Below are 24,189 nucleotides of genomic sequence, written 5' to 3'. Positions count from 1 at the left end.
AAAGCATCGATGTGACTCATTATACAATCTGAGAAGAGCCTGAGAGAAAGCTTAATCGGGCTAATAGTTTCTAGTACGTCTGTTAGCAAATTCAAGATCCATCAGATCAAACAGGAATGGCGAATTCACATAAGCTTTTATCATTTTAGAGACGAAACTAACGCATAATACTTTTTATGTCTTATTTGTAAAGATGGTTGGTTAAGCAGTTTTTAAGCATGTGTTTATACAACGACTTTTTAAAACGATAAAATCTTATATTGGAAGTGGTCGAGAAAGAGGTCGCCTTGGGACAAAATATGTCGGCATACCAAATTTCATCAAAATATCTCAAAATCTTGTGTCCTGTAAGCTGAAAAGACAAGAATACAAGACGAATATAATCGCAAAGGGAACAACGGACACACTAACTTAACTAGTGACACTGAAACGCCATCGGCATCGATGGGTGTTGCTTATATCCGCACGAATTTAATTTATCCTTGTACCGCAAACGGTACACGGTATAAAAATGTAATAATAATAATATATTTCATATTTGTATTATCTCTTTCTTTTTATGGATATATAAAAGGAAAAATTGAAATAGAAAATATATACATAATTTGATAAAAGAATGAAACATTTTCCTTTTTAAAAAAAATATATATATATATAAATATATATATATATATATATATATATATTTCATGAATAAAATGCTGTTATTGGAAGTTGGAAGTGTTAAGTATGCGAACGCGTCTAGCTTTCGCAATTTTGCATTGATTCACACTTGCTGCGAACCGTAATGATTTCAAAGACTCGTTAAAGCAATCTTGGAAAGGAGCCACATTAATGAAAAGAAGCGTTTTCGAGTGACCACCGAGGGAAGGCATCAATAAATGCGTTAGCTTAGAGTTACGATAAGGTATGTGATCCTGTTTTTGTAGAAGAGCCAAGATGACATTTGTAAGCTCCGATAATGATCGATTAATATTCTTAGTTTCGTTCAAGCGCATGCTTGTCTTAAGTGATTCCGAGCCAGCTAAATCTACTAAATTAATTGAACCGATCGATGTGCAATGTTTCTCTGCATGAGAGCCAATTAATTCAATATTTGTAATTGCATGGGATCGCGAAGAACGTTCGTTACCCGCGGTAGCGGCTGTTGCCCGATTCATTTTAGCAATTCTCATAAGTTGACGTAAGCGATCGGCGTTCTCAACAGTCTCTTGGGTTATATTTGAGATATATATGCCATTCTTCTCGCTCCTCGTCATACGAATTTCCAATTCTTTTGGTTCATTATCCAATAAATCATACAAGACTTCATTATAGATTTCTAAAAATTGAACTTTGATCTGATATTGCCAGCCAAGATTACGATAAGCTTTTATGGAATCAAATAGCAAATCTATCGTCCGCAATATCACACCAGGATTTCCGATTGTACCGTCCATAGTAAAAGTTTTACCACTGCCTGTTTGACCATAAGCGAATACACACACATTGTAACCGTCCAAAGCTGATTGAATTAAAGGTGCAACTAATTGAAAAATGTCTTCTTGTTTGCTCGACTGATGAAATACTTGATCGAAACTGAAGCTATGACCTTTGTTCTTAGCCTTAATCAATGGATCACAATTAAAGATTTCCAAAGTACTTTCGTCGACATAATTCCATCCACACAATAGTTTATGTCGTTCAAAATCGAGAGGTGGCCGAACTCTGCAAAATATACGGATATTACCATGCGAATCCATCACAGCATTGTGCAACTCTTTCCGCTCCACATTCGAACGAAAGAGTTGCTCCTTGCATATCGCAATACTCTCCATTAATTTGAAGTTTTTATCTACCAAATCTGCGGATTGTTCTCGCACTTTGGGCACTTCAATGCTAAGCTCATCATGCTCGCGTTGCAGTTTTTTATAGGCTCGCTTAAGTTTCTCAAATTCGCCGGTAATACTAGTTAACGAATCGGTTAACAATTCAATATTTTGTTGCTGTGATTTTACTTGCCGTTGAAGATATTCTTTTTCAGTTTTCGTATTCTTCAATTCTTCCGTAGTACTTGCTAAATGTGACTGTACTTCTTTGAATTGTTCCGGTAGCGTTTCCAACTTTCCTACTTGTTCACATTTTTCTTCGAATTTTTCTTTTAAGGCTTTATGCCTTTCTAACAAATGATTATAACGAGCCTTAAAATCATAGGGAGGAATACGCTTGTTGACCACTTTTCCAGCACAAGTAGTGGATACGGAAGTAGCATTAACACTGGTCTCTGATCTTGTAAAATTTGCATCTGCTACCGTAGAATTGACACCGGCTGGTGTTGCTCGCCTTACAGGAGGTACTTTGGATGTTTGCCCTGTCACACAATTCGTAATACTTGAATTATATGTTCCGATCCGTGTTGGACAATTTGCCGGTTTCCATATGTGACTAGCAGAGGAAGGTTGAGTTAAACGTGACAATTTCGCTGGTATGGTAAGACGCTTCATCGATTTCAAATCTGAGACTGAACGACTTCGTCTTATTTTTATATTTTGGACGCCTCTGCATTGGAGCCGGCAATGCAAATTACATATCTATCCTTTTATCTGGTTGAAGCTCCGATATTGAATAGTCGCTCAAAAGTTTATCTGCTTAAGGTTAAGTTTGGATAGAGAAAGTTTAAAGATCGTAATGATATCGCAAAAATATTTGCAGCTCGAAGACATACACTACACCTGCAGGTATATTTTATCCACTTTTGCATTAATCCTAAATTTAAAAAGAAAGTAATAAAATACAAAATTCATTTTTCCGAATCGAAGATAAACCATAAATTCATAAAATCATACTTCAAAACCAATAAGGTCCGACCCATCCGCTGTTATAGTTCTAAAACCTTTCAAATTTCGTTAAATTATTTTTTTTCAAGTCGCTGATCACTAGTAAATAGCAACTACGATATTGACCTTAACAGTGAGTTTGTGCCTATCTTTATTCGGCTTTCTAAAAGCGCTTATTTTTCGTTATTATTATATTCCCCTTCGTCTGCGTTACTATATTCTTTTTTTAATATTTATTTTATTATGTATATTTTCGTTAGAAAAATATATTTTTCAAGTTCGAGTAACAAATAATTATGACGAATATTGTCAAACACTTTTGTATACGTCTAACATCAACAGAAGCAACCCTATTGGAATGGCTTGTATGAGCTTGCCGTGTGCTCAGTGTTTTCGCTTTCTCTTTCTCAACCAAATTATTGAATGAATTGAACGATCCCTTGGCAGGATTTGGTGTAAAATAAATAGATAGGGGGAAGTCTATAATTTGATACTTTTGGATTTTGAATGCCAATAATTAATATTACTAGCAAGTGTCTAAATTAAATGTCTAGCAAGGGTTAACGTTACTTTCTCTTGCAACGATAGGATTATAGCTTCGGGTCTTTGTTAATTTCAGCCGAAATTTGTTTTGTTTACCCATTGCTCGTTTAAGTGGAAATTCCTTAAGCGTAGATTAACTATTCCAGAAAATAATCATCAGCTTGACTACTTCCTCAACTAATTCAGCGCTTTGAAAAGCATCAAAATTACACAATCACAATTCTCTCCCGTTCTTAATTGCTCTTCGCAGTGAAACTCCAACCCAAATCCAACGCGACTTCGTATTTCATTGCCGTAGAGATTGCCTTTGTCGTAGCAAGTGTCCAGTCGGCAAAGGTATAACGCTTACCGATTGAACACACGCCCACTAATTTATCTAAAGCTAAAATTGTAGCTTGAAATCTCAAATGTTATTAATTTAAAAAACATTCAATGAGTACAATTTTATTCCATCAGACGGACGGATGGACAAAAATGCTTAAATCTGTCCAGAAAATGATTATAATTAAAGGTGGTGCTACCTTAAACTCCCCTGAATGTTACATGTACTCGGAAAAATGTGATATAACATAGTAATAATAAATAATAATAACTCCTTAATTTGTTCGGAGTTATGTCGCAAAGAAAATAACCTTTTCTTAGGTAATTTGTAATTCTGAGAGAGCTAACACTGTCAGATCCTTGCTACCCGCCGAAAATTGGTGGCAAAATATTCTAAAACTAATAGTAAGTAAGTATTATTATTATTATTATAATTAATTTAAGCAGAGAAACAAGTTCTAAGACTAGAGTCTTAAAGCAATAGCATCTAAGGCGATCGGCTTTATTCAACACTCCTAACGTGACGCCTAACGTGAGATTTGCACCAACGAGGATTGCGTTCTTAGTCGAGACTGTTTGCTAAACCGGTCACTTAGGCGGATAAAAAATAGTAAATAGCATTGCATTATTGGATTCGGACTTAAAGTACAGAAAAAGATTTCAATATTTTAAGTAATCTTTTCTTTCGAGAAGCGATTTATGTTATACATAAATGGAAACGAAGCACTAGCCTCTTGAGGTGAACAAAAACAACAAAAATTGAATAATATAAGGCCGAATTGAAAATGGAAATAATTTCGGAGAAGACCGCGTTTCCGGAGCTTGCTTGTTCTATCTAAATTGAATCATTTAATTGGTTATACATACACCGATGACGTCAAAAACGAACGAGAAGCCCAAGAAAATTGCAAAGCATCAACCCAAAATGCAATGGTATCGTTTTCTTGTTTCGTATCGCATAATAGCTCAATAAGGAGAACTGTTAACCAATTCCTGAAATTACACTTATTTAATCTGCTACATAGTATATATATATAAAAATAAGCTTGTGGTGTATGCAAGTCCAACTGTGTCGGTTCACAGAACAGGTTGCGTCTATGGCAAGCGGGATAAGAGAATAGGGGAAACTGCGTAGGTACTGCATCTCTGACAGCAAGAAAATAAGCCAATGTGCAGGGATAAGATTATGGTTCTCAATCGTAATTTGGCTGTGTTAGTCGGCAGCAAGTTCATGATTGAAAGACTTTTCGTTCGCTAGTAAGAGAAATTCATATTTTATCGAGAATCGTAAACTCAATACTCGTTACAGATATTGACTTTATCCCGACATCGAGATGCATGAATCAACCATTCGTTCCTTTTCCCAGTAGCGAATAAGTGATACGAACTGTCTATTCTTCTGATGTTATCATCGTTCTTCCTCTTCTTTCCCACCGCATTCGTATGAAATGGATGAGATGTTAAAATGACTTATATTTTGCTTATAGATACAAATGCTTCATTCTACACATCCTATCCTATGTTCAGGATAACATTGAAAATTCAATTTTAACGCAGATGCTATTTATGTTAAAATCACATTTATTAAATAAAATCACTAAAATAAAATTAAAGCACATGGATATGTGTATGATATTAATAATGGACTTTTATATAAATATAATGAAAATATTATTTAAAAAAGTATAATTGAATTATAAAAATTTCTTAAAATAACAAAAGGTGAAGTAATTATTCTCTCTTTCATAAATAAGTTTTTTTTTATTTTTAATATTATGTATATAAATAAATGTAGAATATATAGGCGCGTAAATAAAATACTTATTAAAAAAATGTTTGACATCGTTAATCTCTAATTGTAAAGATCATTAAAGTTTGATAGATAAGGAATTGTGTGTGTGTGGGTGTCGTCTCGTAGGTTTAAAGTGATTTGAAGATCTCGTTTTCCAGATACATGTATCCTTTTTGCACATTTTTACATTTTTTTGATGTGGATGTTATGTGCTTTTAATAAACTACTATGCGTTCATAATACTACTTAAATATATTATATGTATATATATATATATATATGTATATATATATAGGTTGGAATTTGTTTCTAAATTTTTCTTAATCTGTACAATAAAAAAATTTACTAAAATCGAATGACGGAAAAACATCAAACTAAGATATATAAATTTCAAAATGCCAATCATTTAAAATGAAGACAATATTCGAATGTTCAAGCTTTTTAAAACATATTAAAACAACTGTACATAGATTTTAGAGTGCATAACGTTAAATTGCGAGCAAGCAATTATGAAATGTTTTTAGTAAGTTTCAGATGCAGATGTATGGGTGGGAAGCACTGTAGCTTGAAAACCACAATTTTTCATCGACTTCCTCTTGGCATAGCAACCCGAGCGAGAGAATACAAAAGTGTAAACTTATAAAACTTATATCGAAAGTGGTAATATTTATATAATTCAGGTTTTTTTTTAGCGTCGAGTTTTCCGTTACGGTCCAAATACTGGAAGATTTCCGACTATTAAAGGGTAGTAAGTGTTACGGTACTAACACCATGCACCAGTATTGTTGGCGGCATATCAGCGGTTAGCTCTGTTAATAATTCAATATAACGCGCACTAAGTTCATTGAAGTTGGGATGATCAACTTTAGGTGGAGCAGCAAGGTAAATAAAGGATACCGCCGTTTGATCAGAGCGCTCTCGTAAAATCTTATTTACCCTATAAACAAAATCAAAAAAAAATTATTAAGCAAATAAAAGTTATTCTTTGCGGGATTTAAGTCAAAATATTGCGAATGTATACGAGAAATTGAGATAAACTCACTTTTTATTATACCTAAGCTTGTCTGCCCGTCAGTTCGTCCGATATGTCGATCGTAAATTTTAAGGTACTTTGATGAAATTTTCGTACATTACGTGCAATGGCACAAGAACGAACACTATCGAAATTGATTCAGATCGGGTCATTTTCTCGACCAGGTCCCGTATAATGCTTTACTTTGAAAATTTATTCTATGTATAACTGTACTAAGCCATGGGCCGCTGTAATATTCTATTTATAAAACAACATTAGCGTAGTGCCTCCGTTTCTACGTTTAAGAAAGCGTCAAACATTCATGTTCGCCGGTTATGAAGTCAAACGTTTAAACTAGTTCGCTTAACGTCGCGTCCGCAGTAAACAGAAAACCCTATTAAGCAACATATAGCAAACATGGATTTTCGGTTTGATCCTAAAATGTATTCCACACACAGGCTCAACTGAAATGTAGTTAGATAGGACAAATGAAGCACTGCCAATTCGCAAACATTTTCCCATTTTCTAAACTCTTAACACACTTCACTATGAAACAATATACTTTAGGGCACGGAAGCCTTCAAGATCTTGGGAAATAGGCAACGCTTTTTACAAACAAATATCTGTCTAAAATTTGAAATCAACAGTTGTTTTGGTTCATGGTCAGATTCACAAATACATGAAAAATTTTCATTGCTCGAAAAAATGCTTTTAAAAAACGCAGTTTTCGTACTTGGGCGTTTCAAAAATTACTTATAACGGCACTGGAGTTAAATGTTAAATCACTTTTGTCCTACTAACCTCTGCATGTACAATAAGGAACGATTTAAGTTTTCTTCACTTAAGATGTCACCCGAATGCTCAGCTTGGCTAATAAAGTGCTTTAGTAAACGAGAATGACGACTAAACTCAGTATCACGCGCCCAATCTTCAATCTGCAAAAAAAAAAATAGAAAAAATTAAAATTTTAGAAACATATATGCATGGAAAATGCTGGAAGTCTTCTTCTACCTCTAAGATATCCGCATTAATTCTTAAACTCTTTAAAGATTGTTCAAGTTTTGTACGATTAAAAATTTCCATTTGAGGAATAGTATCATCATGAGTTTCAAAGGTAGTACTATTGGTATTGTTTGTTTCACATAGAAAGACGCGCAAACGCAAATGCTTCCATTTCGCCAACATGTTAATGATAACAGCTAATTGCAGCATAAACAATGAAACAACATCGAAGGGGTCCTCGGTTTTAGGATTGAAAACATTAATGGGCCACACATCAATATATTTAATATGTTTACTTCTAAAATATGAAAAATTTCTTTAATATTATTTACATAAGGTTTAATTAAAGTTTTACTTACTTGGTTATAAAATCTTTATCTAAACGATGAAAATGCCGACATAAACATAAGTTTTTTTTCATACGCAAAATATCACTAAGAATTGAAACATATTCCTTCATATCGATTTGTTTGGTTTCACCATCACGTCGAATAGGAAAGTCGGGCAAGCCGCTTATATTGAATCCATCCGTTTTGTAAGGGGAAGTACCACTAAAGAAAGAAAACAATACTAGAAAAAAACCTTTGCCAGAAGCGAAAGCTTTAAAAAACTAACGTTTGGAAGAAGTCCTTCGGAGTTTCACTGTCATAGAAACCCAAAATAATTGTATTTGGTTTCATAGCTCCAATACCTGATAGTAAAAAGCGTATGTATATATAAGAAAATGTCGATCTAATTAGATGCACACATCCCTGCAATTGCTTACCAGACAGACGTATTAAATGCTGTACACCTTCTCGTATAGAACTGGCGTAAGTGATTTCTGTAAAAGCTTTCACACGCATATGGTCTACATATAAAAGCCAACGCTTATTTTCCTCAACATCATCATCATCGCCGACCTTAACGTGACCGATAACGTAAAGACCACCCTTTTTTAAGTCATTAATAAAATCCACTAATGGGCAACAGGAGCGTGGCGAAGAGACCAAGAGTAACATTTGCGGACGCCAAAATTTTACATGATCTTTACGCGGATCCAGCATTAACAAATATTTTCGTACCTAAATGTAAATATAAATATAAATCAAATTATGTGTATAACGATTCAATTTTATTAATTTTACCTGATGAAACATTAATGCCTGAGATATGGAGCCCCATTGTGCCGCTTGCGTCGCTGGTGAAAATAGATGCAATGCAATAACTAACAGTAAACACAATATTATGCTCAGCGAAGCGTAAATTGGATTAATAACGAACATCATTATTAGTGTGCCTAGTAAGCCAAACAAGCACGTATGCCAAGTGAAATATTTAAATAGAGGGCGAAAATTCGGAGCACCCGTCAATTCAATACCCAAACAGGCCAAATTAGTGGCAAGATAAGAGAGCATAAAAAGCACCGAATTAACTTGGGCAATGGTGTTTAAAGAACCAATCAAAAGTATAGCTTCAACTAAAGCCCAGCTTATTACAACAGCCACAATTGGATTGCCTTTCCATGTGCCTTTTACGATAAAATTCAACCATGAACCAAATACTTGATCCTTTGATAATGCTTCCAATATGCGACTAGATCCAATCAAATTCGACAGTCCCGTAGAGAAGGTAGCCGTTAATATTCCAATGGCAATAAATGGCGGCCAAAAATTGATCGGCATCAAGAAGAGATAATTGTTTTGCATTGTACTCGCCGGCGTAGTGAAGGCCATTAAAAATGCCAATATCACGTAAGCAACAAAGGTGAAGGCCACAGCCGATAAGGTACCCCATGGGATACTCTTTGACGGACTCTTTAATTCACCTGACATATTCGCACCAGCCATTATACCCGTTACCCCAGCAAATAGTACACCGAAAGTTGTTGCAAAGTCTACCGTTTTGCCATCTGAAGTATAATCTTGGCCGTAATGAGAATAAAGATTTCCAGCCAATGTGTCACCACTAAGGCCAGTGTAGGTTAAATTTGTTCCATTCGGAAGTAATGTGTTCTCGCCTGGCTTCCTAATCTGTAAAAAAACAAAGATGGCTTTTTAATTATTTTTGTAAATTCATGTTGACGACGCATTAAACAAAAACGAAAGGAAAAACGACGTTGCAAACATTCACTTTGGAGGGTAAACCAATTGTGTGTCGTGTGGTAGCTTTAATGGACCAGTTGCATCCATTTTCATAGGTATAAAACGCTGATGGGCATTTATTTCACACTAAAGGCCTGCTACAGATAGAGCATCTATTATGGACAGTTTTATCTTTTGAGTAAGGTTGGAGAGCAATTTTCAATATTTGCAGAATGTCCTGTAGGGTGGAGAATATTATTCCCATATTTTTTGAAGAAAAGTTGCCATCTGAATAAACATCTTAGCACATTCGGAAATACAAATGTTGATAACATTTTTTTTTTTTTTTGGTTTACGTACATGAGTAAGCTTTCCTCAGCTTTTCTCAGGTAATCATAACTTGCAGTCGGAAAAAAGGGAGTGAACACTCCAAAAATAAAGTGCGACCTGGTAAGCACCATACGCTCTCTGGTCACATGTGGGCTTATAATGAGAGGACTTGGAGAGCAATCATTTCTATCTCCAAAGTTCTCTTGCCATAATGAAAAATCTGATCGGCAACCCCAAATATAATAGTTCCAATAACTGGGACGGCCGTGTTAGGAACAAAAGGAGGTAAGAACACTTCTTACCAGTTCTTGGTATATGCCAATGAATGATTTCAATATATAAAATAGGTCTTTAGCATTTCTTCGATGTCGAATTGCAGTTCGACTTTTAAACTTTCAAGCAGATGACAGCTAATTGTGTACACTAACGCAGAAAGCCTTTTTAGGTTAAACATAACAAAACACATTTTAATTTAATTAAAAATAAACTTACAGTCATTTCATCCACGGCCAGAAAGCTAATGTAGGTTGACAGTAGCACAACCGTGACAATACCTAAAATCAATACAGATGTTTTTGCGAATAGAGCAGCGCCAATCAGACACACAATCAGCATTGAAGTGTTTATGACGGTGCAAAATAGGAAACGCCACCAAGTACCGTCCGGTATGAAAGCAGCGAAATAGCCACCTGGACCGAAATTACTCATCATAGCCTCCGTGCAGCCAGTAATCGCCATAGCGCAACCCACAATATTAGCCAAAAAGAACAAAGTTCCAATCGAACCACCAAACTCAAGACCAAGTGTACGGCTGATCATAACTTAAAAAGAGAAAAAATTATAATTAAATTATTTTTAAACAAGTTAAAACGTTACAGTCGGGCAAGGTCGGCTTTCAAATTCTACAAACCACTTGTCTTAATGCAATTGTTTGTTTATTTGTTTATTTTTGTCATAAAATACTAAACATTATATCTTGAAACCACAACCTGGGAACGAGCCCAATACATGAGGGAATTTAGTAAAATTGATGGCATTGTTAAAAAACTTCTTATTCTTGAACTATTTTTGTTATGGAATATCAGAATTTAAACCTTGTTCTTGTTGTAAGCTTATGAACGCATACTTGTCTAGAGAAGTCCTCTAGGGATAGGAATCCGAAAAATACACCTATGTAGCCCAAAGTCCAGAAAATTTTTATATGAAATCACAATTTTGGGCTACAACTAACAAAAATTTGATTTCGTTTCCATATAAAGGTCTTTTTTGCAAAAAAAGATTGCATGACGGTCTTGACTACCTCGACCATAATTTTGCACTTGGATTTTCTATATCGTCATACTCATTTTTACCGACTTCTGTCAAGAAATATTAAACAATGTTAATGTAGGACGACATATGAAGAATGGTCGTAAAAATTGTCCGTTCCCAAGCACTGTCAACAGACTTCGTTCTTCGCCCTTAATATGTCAGTGAACCAGTCATGGTTTGAACACAAAAAAACATCAAAAGGACGAACGGACAGACTTTTTAAATCGTTGGAAGAAATAATTATGAATCCATGTGAGTAAAATGCAGGTCCATAACATGTGCTTAGAAATTTTCCACACCGAGGGTCTCTGAGGTTTAATGTCTAAGGTCTATCGGTTAATTAACGAGCGATTTCCTGCGGCCACAACTGGCAAGACAATCTTGCAAGTGCGGCGGCTTCTGCCAAGGCTGGTGTACCAGATATCATCCGAACCGTCCATAAAGCGAGACCTGTCTGCACCTCCTCCGAGAATAAACACAACCAATACGAATAATTCCCTAACGGGAGACTTCACCCAGCAGTCAGGCCTCACACGCTGTTTCCTTTGAAGTTTCGCAGTACTATCACCACTACTTAAAAGCCCCCTACCTCCACAAACCTAACATTCCATACATCAGCACAAACTAAACATGCATTCGCTGCAAGTGGTGTAAGGTGTATAATAAAAGATAATATTCATGAATACACTTACAGTAGACACCGCCGCCTTCAACTGCTCCATTTGTGGAAATAGCGCATACCGAAGCCACAGTGAACAATAATATCATGTAAGCGATAAAAAATTGCAACAGCGTAACATATAAACCCGCATTGCCCACAATAAAGCCTAAAAAACAAATATGTAAATAAATCATAAACCAAATCTTAAGATATCTTTGCGAACTGTAGATAATATAGAAATTTTAATTTAAATATGCACATGCATGAGAAACAAAACAAATGAGATTTGTGTAAATTCACACAATTGTAACTTGATTTGCAGACTTTGCCTTTTCTCTTTTGCAGAGCATGATAATATTTCATAAGACATAATAAACAAAAAAAAAAAAAAAACTTCGTGATTACCAGTATCAGTTGGTAAGACCTTAAAACGTATCGCTTGCTCTTCGTTTTATACAAAACAGTAACACTAACTTGAAATTTGATGTTAGAAAATATTATATACAGCTAAGGCCGAACTTTCTGATGCCTACTTTTTGCCTTCTTTTGATTGTATTTTATTTGGAAAATCAAGAGCATATGTTACGACCGGGATGTATGACAACAGTGCAAATGCAAACGGCAAATAGAATATAAAGGTAAATATTGTAGTAGGTAGGGCAACATCGAGCCACTCTAGACCCGCACACTTCATGGACAGACATGAACCGGCCCAAGCCTTCATACATTTTGCAATTTTAGAACTTGATCGTTTTGTTCAATTCCCCATATCTTTGAAAATGCCTTAGTAAATTGTCCAAAATCGTCTGTCACATATATGTGACGTAGGGTTGTAATAAGTAACCAGCCGTATATTTGTGATGGTTGGTTGCGTAAGGTTAAAACAAAGATTAGTTAACGCAGCGGAACATTAGCAAACTTTTTAATATTCGTAATTTGCGAACCGTATTTTTTATTCGTTATAATTTTCAAGCACGTAATTGGAGTTTCACATCTATGGCGTGTAGACATCCTTGCTACTGTTCATACTATTCATGCCCCCATTATTTGATTGTGTTAAACTATCCGAAAATTCCTTTGCATATAATTCGTTTTCCTTTTGCTGCAAACACGCTATCAAAGTAGTGATAGATAGCTCCACTTTGGCGGTATTTGTCCCTACGAAAACTTGTAACTATCAAGTGATCGCGGGTAAACTACAATAGGCTTACAATGCACGAGCTCAATGAACAAAGTGGCATTGGCAGAAATTGAAGCCCGCTAAAGAACTACTTTAAATTAATATTTACCAAGTTTTTATTTGACTTTGGGAATGGCTTAGAATTCAATTCTGAAGCTCTCCTTTTTGCACTTCCGAACAGACAGAATAACGTGGGTTGTAAAATTAATAATAAACGAGAGACGAAACATCATCGAACATCGCATATGATAAAGAGGAGAGAAGAAATGATTATTCGCCCCTAAAAAAAGCCTCGGTCGTACATGCTTTGAACTTTGTTTTAAAAATGTATTAACATTATAGTAAATATAGTGGACCCCACAAGGCGGAAAATTCGTTTTCTCTTACCAGTATAATCAATTGGTTATCAAATAAATGGACTTGGATAGTAGGCATAGATAGGCTAACGGTCGCAACCGAATTCAATTTGCTTACCTGTTTTTTTTTAAATTACATTAGACTAAACGAATGAAATATGAGCGAAAAGTTACATTCAACCTGCATTGGACTTTTTAATACCCGCAACTAACTTATGATTAAATGAGAAAAGCCTTGAATAAAACGCGATTATTATTTTATCATGAATATTTCATTACAAGATAAAGTGAAAATCGCTTATTATGGGATATGATATGTGAGCGCAAGAATGTGCGATACTTTAAATCACATTTTCACATAACTTGTCAGTAACCTGTGGATCATCGTTTAAATTAACACATTACGTGTAGCGATTTTTTTCTAAGAGCATCTCCTCCTCCGCAATTAAAAATAGCGAAATGTATTTAATACTCTTTTATGTGTGCTATAGGGAGAAATACATTTAATGAATTTGAAAAATTGGAAAAGTCAGCTTTAGCTTTCCCCTCTATATATATGCATATGTAGGTTTCTTTAAAGAAGTTGTAAATGTTTAGAGAAGAATTTTGAGCGAATTCAAAGAAAAATTGAAATGCGTTCATGAAGGACTTTGCGTGAAATTTTGCGAAATGCATATATATAAGCGCGTCTAGTTCCTCAAGTAGTGAGAAATACGGTTGCACATATTTTACTTAAATGTTTTTTTTTTTTTTTTTTTTTGATAATTATAGACATGCGTTTTCGAGCTTTGATAATGAAACATTTTACATTCATTTCAAGGCTTTTTTAATGCTTTAATATTGTAATCTGAAAAAACAAATGGTCCCCTTTTTTGCTAATTGTGAAGATACATCGATGATTTAGTTAAAAATAAAATAACAACAGACTTACTTTCCCAGACAAAGTTAGGAAGTTGGAAGATAAATTGATGGACAGAACTAAATCAATTCGGTTGTTATGTAAATAGATTATGGGCTCTCCTACGTAAGTCTACTGCCATGTACCGGAAATGCTTGAACTTCAAATCGCGGCTGTGGATACGATTAATAACATAAATAAAGACTCAGTTCTAATCATATGAATAAACTCATTTATACAAATGCCCGACAAGTGTTAATACAAATTCTATTCGTGATCACATTTATTAGTAATTTTCACACATTAACTCTGTAAATCATTTAAATCAATTAACTGAAAAAATTTGCGAGTCAAATTTTATAGAAATAATTGCAAACGTATTAAATAATTATTATGTACTTACCTACACGTATAAATACTAAGGCGCTGAACATAGACAATGCCACAGGACTAAAGACACCAGCAAATGTCCCAAGAGTGCGGCCAGTGCGCTCAGGATTACCGAATTCAACATAGCCATTTATCCCTTGCGGGGTACCAACGCGTCTATTTACTCCATTGTTCGAGCCGAAAAGACTACCGAAGGAACGAAGCATAGAGGGGGGTCGACGGGCTGCAGCAATGGGGGCTGTCTCCAGATCACCATTTATGCTAGTTTGCGCATTCATATTTACGCAAATATTTCATTAATCATAGATCGAATTTTTTTATTTGTGCTTAAAAAATGCATATAAAACGCCCACGAATTTTTAGTGCATAATAAGCAATGAACACAGCAGTTAACTCGTTGTTTTTTTATTGTTAAATATTATTATTTTTTCTACGATAATTTTGTGTGTCTGCAAAAAATATTTTATCCGCTTGCGAGCTCATATACGCTTTAAATCATATTCTCATGATATGTATTTGAACATAAAGAGAAAGTTTAGAAAATTTGTTTTTTCTTTTTGTTTTCTTTTTTTATAACAGTACTTCTTTTTCTTTCCAGGTTGCTATACGATACAAAAGATTGATTTATTTTGTTTTGTATATGGCGTTGGTTTAATTATTTCTTACAATGCGTCATTCGTTGAATAATTTTTCTTCATTTGTATTGTAAAAGAGTTAGTAGAACTCAACAAAATATACACTAGATACACTAACAATTTTGTTATTGTTTGTAAAGTTGCCGGATTAGTTCAAATCAAATCTGGCATAAATACAAATAACTTCAGTGAATAGTTTTTTACGTAAACGAATTCTACAACGGAACGGAAACTATTGATTATGACTATTTTTTCGAAGCTAATCTGAGAATTGCAACAAGTAAGAACATTCTAAACGGGTAACGTCGACTATTAGTTATCCTAACACGGCTATTCACTCGTTTTGGCAATAATACATCAAATATTGCACATTAATTTCATCCAGAGGCATATTTCAGGACACCATGTGGCGTGGTCTAAATTTAGTAAAATTTAATTTACTTTTTAAAACTTCTATTCTTCTTCTATTCTATTATATTCAGATTCTTTCTATACATGGACTTGCTTTTGATGATACCCCTATATATTTTAGATTCTAGAAAAGAGATATATGTGTCCTAAATATGTAGCGTTAATTTTTGTTACCAAATTGTTACTAGCCACCAATTTTTGCCGTAAATTACGATTTTTTCTGAAGGCCGTAGTATTCATGAGATATCTTATATGAAGTGGGGTCCAAAAATAGAACTTGTTGCTGTCAAACTTGTTTCGCTTAATTTTTATGTCAAATTACTATCAAGAATCAATTTTCATCACAAATCATTAGCAGTTAGATCTTTTTGGCCTATAAGGGATTAGATTGCATTTGGAACGATTAACCCTTTAAACATTCTACAATCAGCTTCAGAACAGTATATCAATTCAATATTTTACTTTATTAATACTACTAAGCTTATTATCTAATATCCATTTATTTAAATTAGAGCCGATAGCCTGTGTTGCAAGTGCTCAATGTCTTTTTTTTAGTCTAAGAATTCAATTCATTAGTCTAAAATTAAAATAATAATAATAATAACAGATTTCTTGAGAATTATTACAGGCGGTGATGTCCAAAAAACGGACCAATGTGGTCCATAATTTTCTAGGCTTGGTTTCTTTCTCAATTTTCACCATTAAATATTGAAAATTAGACCTTTTGTACCATATAAAGACTCAGTTTTCATGGGAGTGATTATATGAGAGCGGATTCAAAAAATTCACCTAGCTGATCCAAATTGTTCATACGAATTTAGAATATCGAAATAGTATTACTAACCGATTTTTAGCGAGAAATTTTGCAAATTGCAATTATTTCCCATGCAAAGACTTTTCAAAATAAGGTAGCGGTAAAAAAAGTGGACCGTTTAGAACTATTCTCACTAGCGTTCGCCCTTGGATGAAAGCACGTCACTGTACCAAAATCATCAATACATTTCAAGACAAACAAAAAAAAAATCGTTGGCAGACGTTCAGGCAAGCTTAGATCACTATAATTAAAGGTGAGTGATTTTTAAGCTCTTCGAAGTGTTACATACGTCCGTCCCTGCACCACAACTGATGTAGGACATGCAAATGTAAACTTTCCAGAGTACAACATTTCAATAGAAATATTCAATTTATTAAATATACCATTAATATATCAAGAACTAAATAAAATCAAAAATTTATTGTAAATCATAAATTTAGAAAAAAAAACAAACGATTAATCTTAAATATTGTTAAATAAATACAGATTCAAATTATAAGTGGTTTTCATGTCAATCTTATCGAAATTGTTATTGTAAAAGTAGCTAATATTTCATTTATTTTAAAAACCTCCTTTTTGTAATAAAATACAAACGCCCTCAGTCTGCGAAATCAATTCCTATCCGTTTCATTTTATTTACGTGAAAAGCTCTTTGTTAGGGTTTGTTGCATTTTTCGTGTATGTTAATTTAATAAACATTTGTCATCATATGATTCCTATTTCCTATTGTCGTTTTTTGTTTGAGTATATTAAGGATATCAACAATTTAAAAAGTAACTTTATCTTCGCGTTTCCAAGTTATTTCAACTTTCCCCTTTTTTTTTTTTAATAATTAAAAAAATAAATGGGCATTGATAAGAAACGACGTTCACGTTCGCGCGAACGTCAAAACGACAAGGATCGAGAGCGCGACAAACAGCGCACGAGAGACTCACGCAATGATTACGAGCGGCAAAAATTGGTACGAAGATCCCGTTCTCGCTCAAGAGATCGTTCTGCAAGGTTGAGATCCCCGGACCATTCTTCGCGTTACCGAGATCGCAGCAAAGATCGATCTCGTTCTAGAGAACGCTATCGGGAGTCTTTTCGTGAAAAAGAGAAATCCTCTCGCGGTGAAGACATCAAATTAAAGAATGACAAAGACGAAAAGCAAGACTTGTATAAAAACGATGCTAAGCTGAAGAATGAAAAAAATGATAGTAAAGTGGAAGATGAAGAAACGCAACAGATAAAACCTAAAGCGAAAAAAGCGGAACCATTATCTTTGGAAGAACTATTGGAAAAGAAGAAACGGGAGGAGGAAGCCCGCAGCAAGCCAGTGTTTTTAACGAAAGAACAACGAGCAGCCCAAGCTTTAAAACGCCGTCAAGAAGAAGTGGCCGCTATAAGAGCTCAAGCCCAAAGTGGCATGAAATCAGGAGCTCATGCAAATAACGGAGTAACCAATGTAGCTGCTCATAACGCAGACTCATTCTCCGTATCTGCTAAACGATTAGACAATAGTAAAACAGATCGAAATGTTCGAGAACGCGACCGCGAATATGATCGACGTGACCGTGAGAGGGACACGAAGCGGGTCGATGATCTCTCTCAGAAAGATAAAGAGAAAGAGCTGGAAGCCATACGCGAACGATATTTGGGTATAGTGAAGAAAAAGCGCCGAGTTAGACGTTTAAACGATCGTAAATTCGTTTTCGATTGGGATGCTGCTGAAGATACTTCAGTTGATTACAATAACCTTTATAAAGAGCGCCATCATGTGCAATTTTTTGGTAGAGGCAACGTAGCTGGCATTGATATTAAAGAGCAAAAACGTACACAAAGCAAATTCTATGGAGATCTTTTAGAAAAACGCCGGACGGAAGCGGAGAAAGAACAGGAGAAGGTACGCCTGAAAAAAGTTAAACGCAAAGAAGACAAACAAAAATGGGACGATCGCCATTGGAGCGAAAAAGACTTGGACGAAATGACAGAACGTGATTGGCGTATTTTCCGTGAGGACTACAATATTACTATTAAAGGTGGAAAAATACCGAACCCAATTAGAAGCTGGAAAGAATCTGGTTTTGCTAAAGAAATACTGGAAATTATTGATCGCGTTGGTTACAAAGAGCCAACACCAATTCAAAGACAAGCAATACCTATAGGTTTACAGAACCGTGATATTATTGGTGTGGCAGAAACTGGTTCCGGTAAAACCCTGGCTTTCCTTATTCCTTTGTTGGCTTGGATTCAATCGTTGCCAAAAATTGAACGCCTGGAAGATGCTGATCAAGGACCCTACGCTATTATAATGGCTCCTACTCGTGAGCTGGCTCAGCAAATAGAAGAAGAAACAATCAAATTTGGTCAACCGTTGGGCATACGTACAGTAGTAGTGGTTGGCGGATTGTCCCGCGAAGAACAAGGCTTTCGTTTACGTATGGGTTGTGAAATTGTTATTGCTACACCTGGTCGTTTAATTGATGTATTGGAAAATCGATATTTGGTTTTGAATCAATGTACATATATTGTCTTGGATGAAGCTGATCGTATGATTGATATGGGCTTTGAGCCAGATGTACAGAAAATTTTGGAATATATGCCGGTCACAAATTTAAAGCCGGACAGCGAAGAAGCTGAAGATGCTAGTAAATTAATGGAAAATTTTTATTCGAAGAAGAAATTCAGGTAAAGGATCATGAATTGTTCTAAAATTTTCTAATATCTTTTTATAATAGACAAACGGTGATGTTTACTGCTACCATGCCACCGGCAGTAGAGCGTTTAGCACGCTCTTATCTGCGACGTCCCGCCACGGTTTATATCGGCTCTGTAGGAAAACCCACCGAGCGTACGGAACAAATTGTTTATATGATGGGCGAAAACGACAAACGCAAAAAGCTTATGGAGATTTTATCACGTGGCATCGAGCCTCCGGTTATTATTTTTGTCAATCAGAAAAAAGGTGCAGATGTTCTAGCGAAAGGTCTCGAAAAACTGGGTTACAATGCTTGCACTCTACACGGCGGCAAAGGTCAAGAGCAGCGTGAATACGCGTTGGCAGCCTTGAAATCTGGAGCCAAAGACATTTTGGTGGCCACTGATGTGGCTGGGCGTGGTATAGACATTAAAGATGTTTCGCTTGTTATTAATTACGATATGGCCAAGACGATCGAAGATTATACACATCGCATTGGTCGTACCGGCCGTGCTGGTAAAAATGGTATCGCCATATCTTTTGTCACAAAAGATGATAGTGGACTTTTCTATGATTTGAAGCAGTGCGTTATGTCAAGTCCGGTTTCAGTTTGTCCACCAGAATTAATGAATCATCCCGATGCTCAACATAAACCTGGAACGGTAGTGACGAAAAAACGTAGAGAAGAAAAGATATTTGCTTAAATTAAAATTTTTATTTTAATAAAACTTCATCTCATAAGTCTTAAAAAAAACGCGTTGCGACTATGCTTTGAATCCATTGGCAAATACTTTTCATAAAAATCCAAAATGATTTCTTCAATTTTAAAACCGAATTTCTGATACAACACGACAGCAGGATTAGTGGCCGATACATGTAAGGTAATATCTTTGGTCATACAAGTCTGCAATTAAAAATAACAAATATGGAATAATAAGCCTTTTTAAGGAAATTTAGCAAGATTAACCTGTATTAAATGATATAACATGAAGGTGGCAACACCACTGCGCTGCCACCCTGGACGGACGGCCATAAATGATATATAAGCCTCATTGAAACCTACATCAGGTACAAGAAAACCGCAACCGATAATCAATTTCCTATATAAAGCCACTACACTGAAATCTGGATAACTTAAACATTCGGACACTGCAAATGAAAAGGGCAAGATTAGAACTTAGAAATTAGAATTAGGAAAATTGCTTATAACTTGATCTGAACTTACTATCAATTCCTGGCCAAAACATGGTTTGTAATAGAGCATTAACAGCTGCTATGTGATTAGGACGCACATAACAATAGTCTACGGGCGCACGTTTCGGTGGAATTCCATTGACTTTAAACTTCAATTCACACATCAGCTGAAAGAATACGTTAAGCAATCTCATAGTCTATGTCCTGATCTATTTTAAATACCTTTAAAAATGGTGGAAAGCACTTTTTGTCACGGTACACAAAGGGATGCAAAATCCTTTGAGTATATGGGGATTCAAATAGTTCATTTTGAGATGAGCCAGCGATGCGAGCATAAAATGATTTCCTAACATCCGTAGAAGACAGAGATAGGAGCTTTTAAGGAAGAAACAGTTACAAGAAATTGTATCTCCATTACAGTGTTCTAACCTGATAACGGTCGATTATTTTTGATTTCTCTTCTTGATCTCGGTTTGTTTTGGTATTGCCCAAGTAGTTATCCAAATTAAACAAAGGTTTGCCATGTTCCCGTTTCCATTCACGAATACATAATTTACGGTAGTATCTACGTACGGAACACGGTATATGTAATTGACATTTCTCTTCCAAAGCAAAAATTTTACGTAATTTCTGCAGAACTCCACTTTCTTCATATACGCTCATCGGAACAAGTCTATATGTGTTTAAAAAAAATTTGATAACTATGTAACAATTGGATAAATGCTTTAGTCTTTTGACTTACTGATTATGTTCTCGTGCCGAATGTTCTGCACTTTCTGTTAATATTTCCTCAGATTCTTCCTTGTCTTGATCCAATAGCCAAGGCCAATTACGACGGGGATTTTTAGTAAATAAGCTCGGTTTACAAGAAGACAGAGGTTCATTTTGTTCGGCCTTTTCTTCGATCATTTCCGCTTTCTTCTTTATGGGAAGTTCAACTATTTTAAGTTCTTCTTTTATTTTACTGCTATTGAGGTCTTCTGTGGTAGCCTGCTGGAAATTAGTGACCTGCAATATTCGAGGTTTATATGCTTCATCTTCAGTATCACTTCCTGTTGAATTGCCCCTTTCCTCTTCACTATCCGGCCGTGACTCAATATCATCTTTAGCAAGCGGAACAGTTTTCATAGATGAGGTATTTGTGTTCTCCTCTTCAGCATCGTAAGTGTGTTCAGAATTTGTAGTATAAAAGTCTCCAGATCTAGCAAAAGGAACAAAAAAAAATTCATTTATTCTTTCAATACCAACAAATTTTCGATACCTAGTAATATGGTCCGTCTTTAGACCATCAAGCAATTGTTGTTGTTGCAGCTCACCAATTTGTTGTGGGTTATAAATATTGTCTAACTTTGGTTCTGCTGTCAAGTGAGAATAAAAATCACTATATAAATGCCCATTTAAATCCACAGGTTCAGATTTTATTAGCGCATTATCACTGTAGAGATTGGGATCGTCGTTGTCAGTATCCAGCAACGGCAATATGTCTGATTTAATTTCGGTTTCTACTAAAGGCTCGGGTGCTATATTTGGTAAAGCATTAAACACATTCAAATTATCGTCGGCAAAATTTTCAGCTAAAAAATCCATTAAATTGGATTGAACAGTATTTAGAGGCATAGCATTTTCCTCTACAGTTGTTGAACCATCTAATGAATTCTGCGAAACTTTTGACACTATTTCATCCTCTAGCACGTTTAAGTTCTTAAGCACTTTTTTGGGTTTACGGCCCATGTAAGGTCTACAAAGAGAAACTGGATTAGATAAGATTATGCAGTAAAACTATGTAGCTTCCACTTACATTGTACGACTGCACGATTCAACAACAAGTATTGAGTCCTCATCGGATTCGCAAGGCTTTAAACGTTTATTATCTTGTTCATTACTACCCGTTCTGTTGCAGTTATCGTCGAAACGGCGCTTATCCATACGCTCTAGCTGGCGTTTCCGGCAAATTTCCTCATCTAAAATTAAATAGAAATTAAAAGTTTCCATAATTTTGTTATCCGGTTTTTTTTTTTTGTCATACACAGCTTGTGTATATCTTTCGGAGATTTATTTGCATGCGTTAGCTTCCACCATCCATTCTCTTTAAACAATTCCTGTCCAGATGTGAAAAAACGAGGACTATTATGCGACAATGTCCCCGACACGGAACCTATCCAATTCTTCCGCTTTTTTCTAGAAAATTCATGTTAGATGTTTTCAGAGAATTTTCAAACGTCTATTCATGCACATACTTACACGCCATGCTCAAATAGATAGTTCCAGTTTTTATCAATAAAACTGACTATATGCGTACGCCAATGAAAATATCCATGATGACGACTCAAGCCTTTAGATTTTATTGATAAGTTATAAAGTGTTAGAACAATAACAAGCAACCAAGGCATACGTAAACGTGTAAATTTCTCGCGGATCGCCTTCGCCGAATCACCATTTGGTATTTTTAATGTAGATGGACTATTATCGTAGTTTAGCTGAACACATTTCTGGCACACAAAATCGAAAAAAACATCGCCAAATAAATCACCAGGCGTGCTGGCGCGTTTCAGACATTTAATGTGCACGTCTCGCTGGCATTGTTGACAACGCAAATAATTATCGTCATTTATTCTTGACAGGCAATACGTGCACTCAATTTTATCCATTTATTAATCTTTAAGTTGTTCCCAGTCTAACAAAACAAAATTAAAGTCTTCTGATTGTTTTAGATGAGTGTATTAGGGCTGTTGCCAGTAACGTGATTAATTTTTGACACAAGTTGTTCTCTTGGGTTTATAGCAGGTTAGGATGATCTTCAGGAAAAAATGGTGATGTAAGTCTTTTTTATCCGGCGGCAAAAATGTATATGTGGTCAGTTAAGTACTGTCAATTCCGGAGTTATTTTCGAAAGATTGATTTTACTTTCTGTATATAGTGTATTAAATGGGAGAATAAACACAAGTAAAAGATAAAACGCAATCAAAAAGAACGAAAAGGAAAAACCAGCGGATTTGATAAAGGAAGTCAGCTGTTTGATATGAGCATAGTTATCAACACGCAGAAGTTCATAAAAGTTTTTACATATGCTAAAAATATAGAAAGGCTGTGCAATGATGTCAAATTTTCTACATTCAAAAATTAGATAGCTGGCTGACTCCACTTTGCACCATCCGCGAGCATCAGATGAAATTTAAATTTTTACAAATCCAGTTGTCTGTGCCGTCTGACTAAATAACAATAACAATTAACGTCAATAAATAAATAAAAAAATCGTATAGTAACCGAGCTCCTAAAATAATCGCTAACTTTATTAAGGCGAACTGCTTAATGTTAATACTGAGCATTTTCTATTATAACGAGAGGAATTATGTTTTTTACACACAGAGTGCTTAACAAGAAGAAGTAATACAAATTTGAAATAAATCTTAACAATCCTATTCAACTATAATTGCATTTTCGATGTAGAGCACAGGATAATCGGGAGCAAAAACTTAATATATTTAAAAAATCTTTCTTAAAAACAAACTCTAAGAAAAAATAAAGAATATTTCAAATTAATGCAATAGCACGAAATAAGAAATACTGGTGATAAAACATATTCGCAGAAATTTCATATATAAAGAGAATTTAAAGACATTCTTTCACCTTGCTAGACATCTCTATCAAGAATTTGTTGAATAACCTTTCACAAGAGACTTTTACATTGAAAAGAAGTTGAATAGTTTAAAAAAGGAGCTGAGGATAAAAAGCGTTTGGTAGAAGTAGAAATGCACGTGCCGCATAAAATAATCAGTGGAG

The 24,189-nt window shown here is 35.1% G+C and overlaps 4 protein-coding genes across 4 annotated transcripts; 1 reads left to right on the top strand and 3 right to left on the bottom strand.

Annotated features, from left to right (window-relative positions):
* Window positions 1-704: 704 nt before the first annotated feature.
* LOC119635424 (protein claret segregational-like) lies at window positions 705-2,483 on the bottom strand. Its single transcript, XM_038030231.1, has one exon. It carries the CDS (start codon window positions 2,481-2,483, stop codon window positions 705-707), a length of 1,779 nt encoding a protein of 592 aa, XP_037886159.1.
* A 3,093-nt stretch (window positions 2,484-5,576) lies between these two features.
* LOC119635316 (solute carrier family 12 member 9) lies at window positions 5,577-15,374 on the bottom strand. Its single transcript, XM_038030089.1, has 10 exons — window positions 14,689-15,374; window positions 11,883-12,017; window positions 10,372-10,700; window positions 8,614-9,498; window positions 8,253-8,550; window positions 8,102-8,177; window positions 7,846-8,037; window positions 7,496-7,784; window positions 7,286-7,419; window positions 5,577-6,409 (listed from the first exon to the last, which is right to left on the bottom strand). The coding sequence occupies exons 1-10, from the start codon at window positions 14,951-14,953 to the stop codon at window positions 6,211-6,213; spliced, it is 2,802 nt and encodes a 933-aa protein (XP_037886017.1). The 5' UTR covers window positions 14,954-15,374; the 3' UTR covers window positions 5,577-6,210.
* Window positions 15,375-17,215: 1,841 nt separating this feature from the next.
* On the top strand, window positions 17,216-19,940 carry LOC119635324 (probable ATP-dependent RNA helicase DDX23). Its single transcript, XM_038030099.1, has 2 exons — window positions 17,216-19,205; window positions 19,256-19,940. The coding sequence occupies exons 1-2, from the start codon at window positions 17,380-17,382 to the stop codon at window positions 19,917-19,919; spliced, it is 2,490 nt and encodes an 829-aa protein (XP_037886027.1). The 5' UTR covers window positions 17,216-17,379; the 3' UTR covers window positions 19,920-19,940.
* Window positions 19,941-19,944: 4 nt separating this feature from the next.
* Window positions 19,945-23,330, bottom strand: LOC119635323 (cysteine-rich protein 2-binding protein). The gene is made up of 10 exons (XM_038030098.1): window positions 22,651-23,330; window positions 22,436-22,587; window positions 22,208-22,370; window positions 21,671-22,147; window positions 21,152-21,610; window positions 20,839-21,082; window positions 20,632-20,784; window positions 20,441-20,576; window positions 20,183-20,364; window positions 19,945-20,119 (listed from the first exon to the last, which is right to left on the bottom strand). The coding sequence occupies exons 1-10, from the start codon at window positions 23,055-23,057 to the stop codon at window positions 19,946-19,948; spliced, it is 2,547 nt and encodes an 848-aa protein (XP_037886026.1). The 5' UTR covers window positions 23,058-23,330; the 3' UTR covers window position 19,945.
* Between the last annotated feature and the right edge of the window lie 859 nt (window positions 23,331-24,189).

Source organism: Glossina fuscipes, unplaced genomic scaffold (genome assembly GCF_014805625.2).
Source record: "Glossina fuscipes isolate IAEA_lab_2018 unplaced genomic scaffold, Yale_Gfus_2 26, whole genome shotgun sequence".
NCBI lineage: Eukaryota > Metazoa > Arthropoda > Insecta > Diptera > Glossinidae > Glossina > Glossina fuscipes.
Note: the sequence above shows the minus strand (reverse complement) of the source record. Positions and strands in the feature narration are given on the sequence as shown.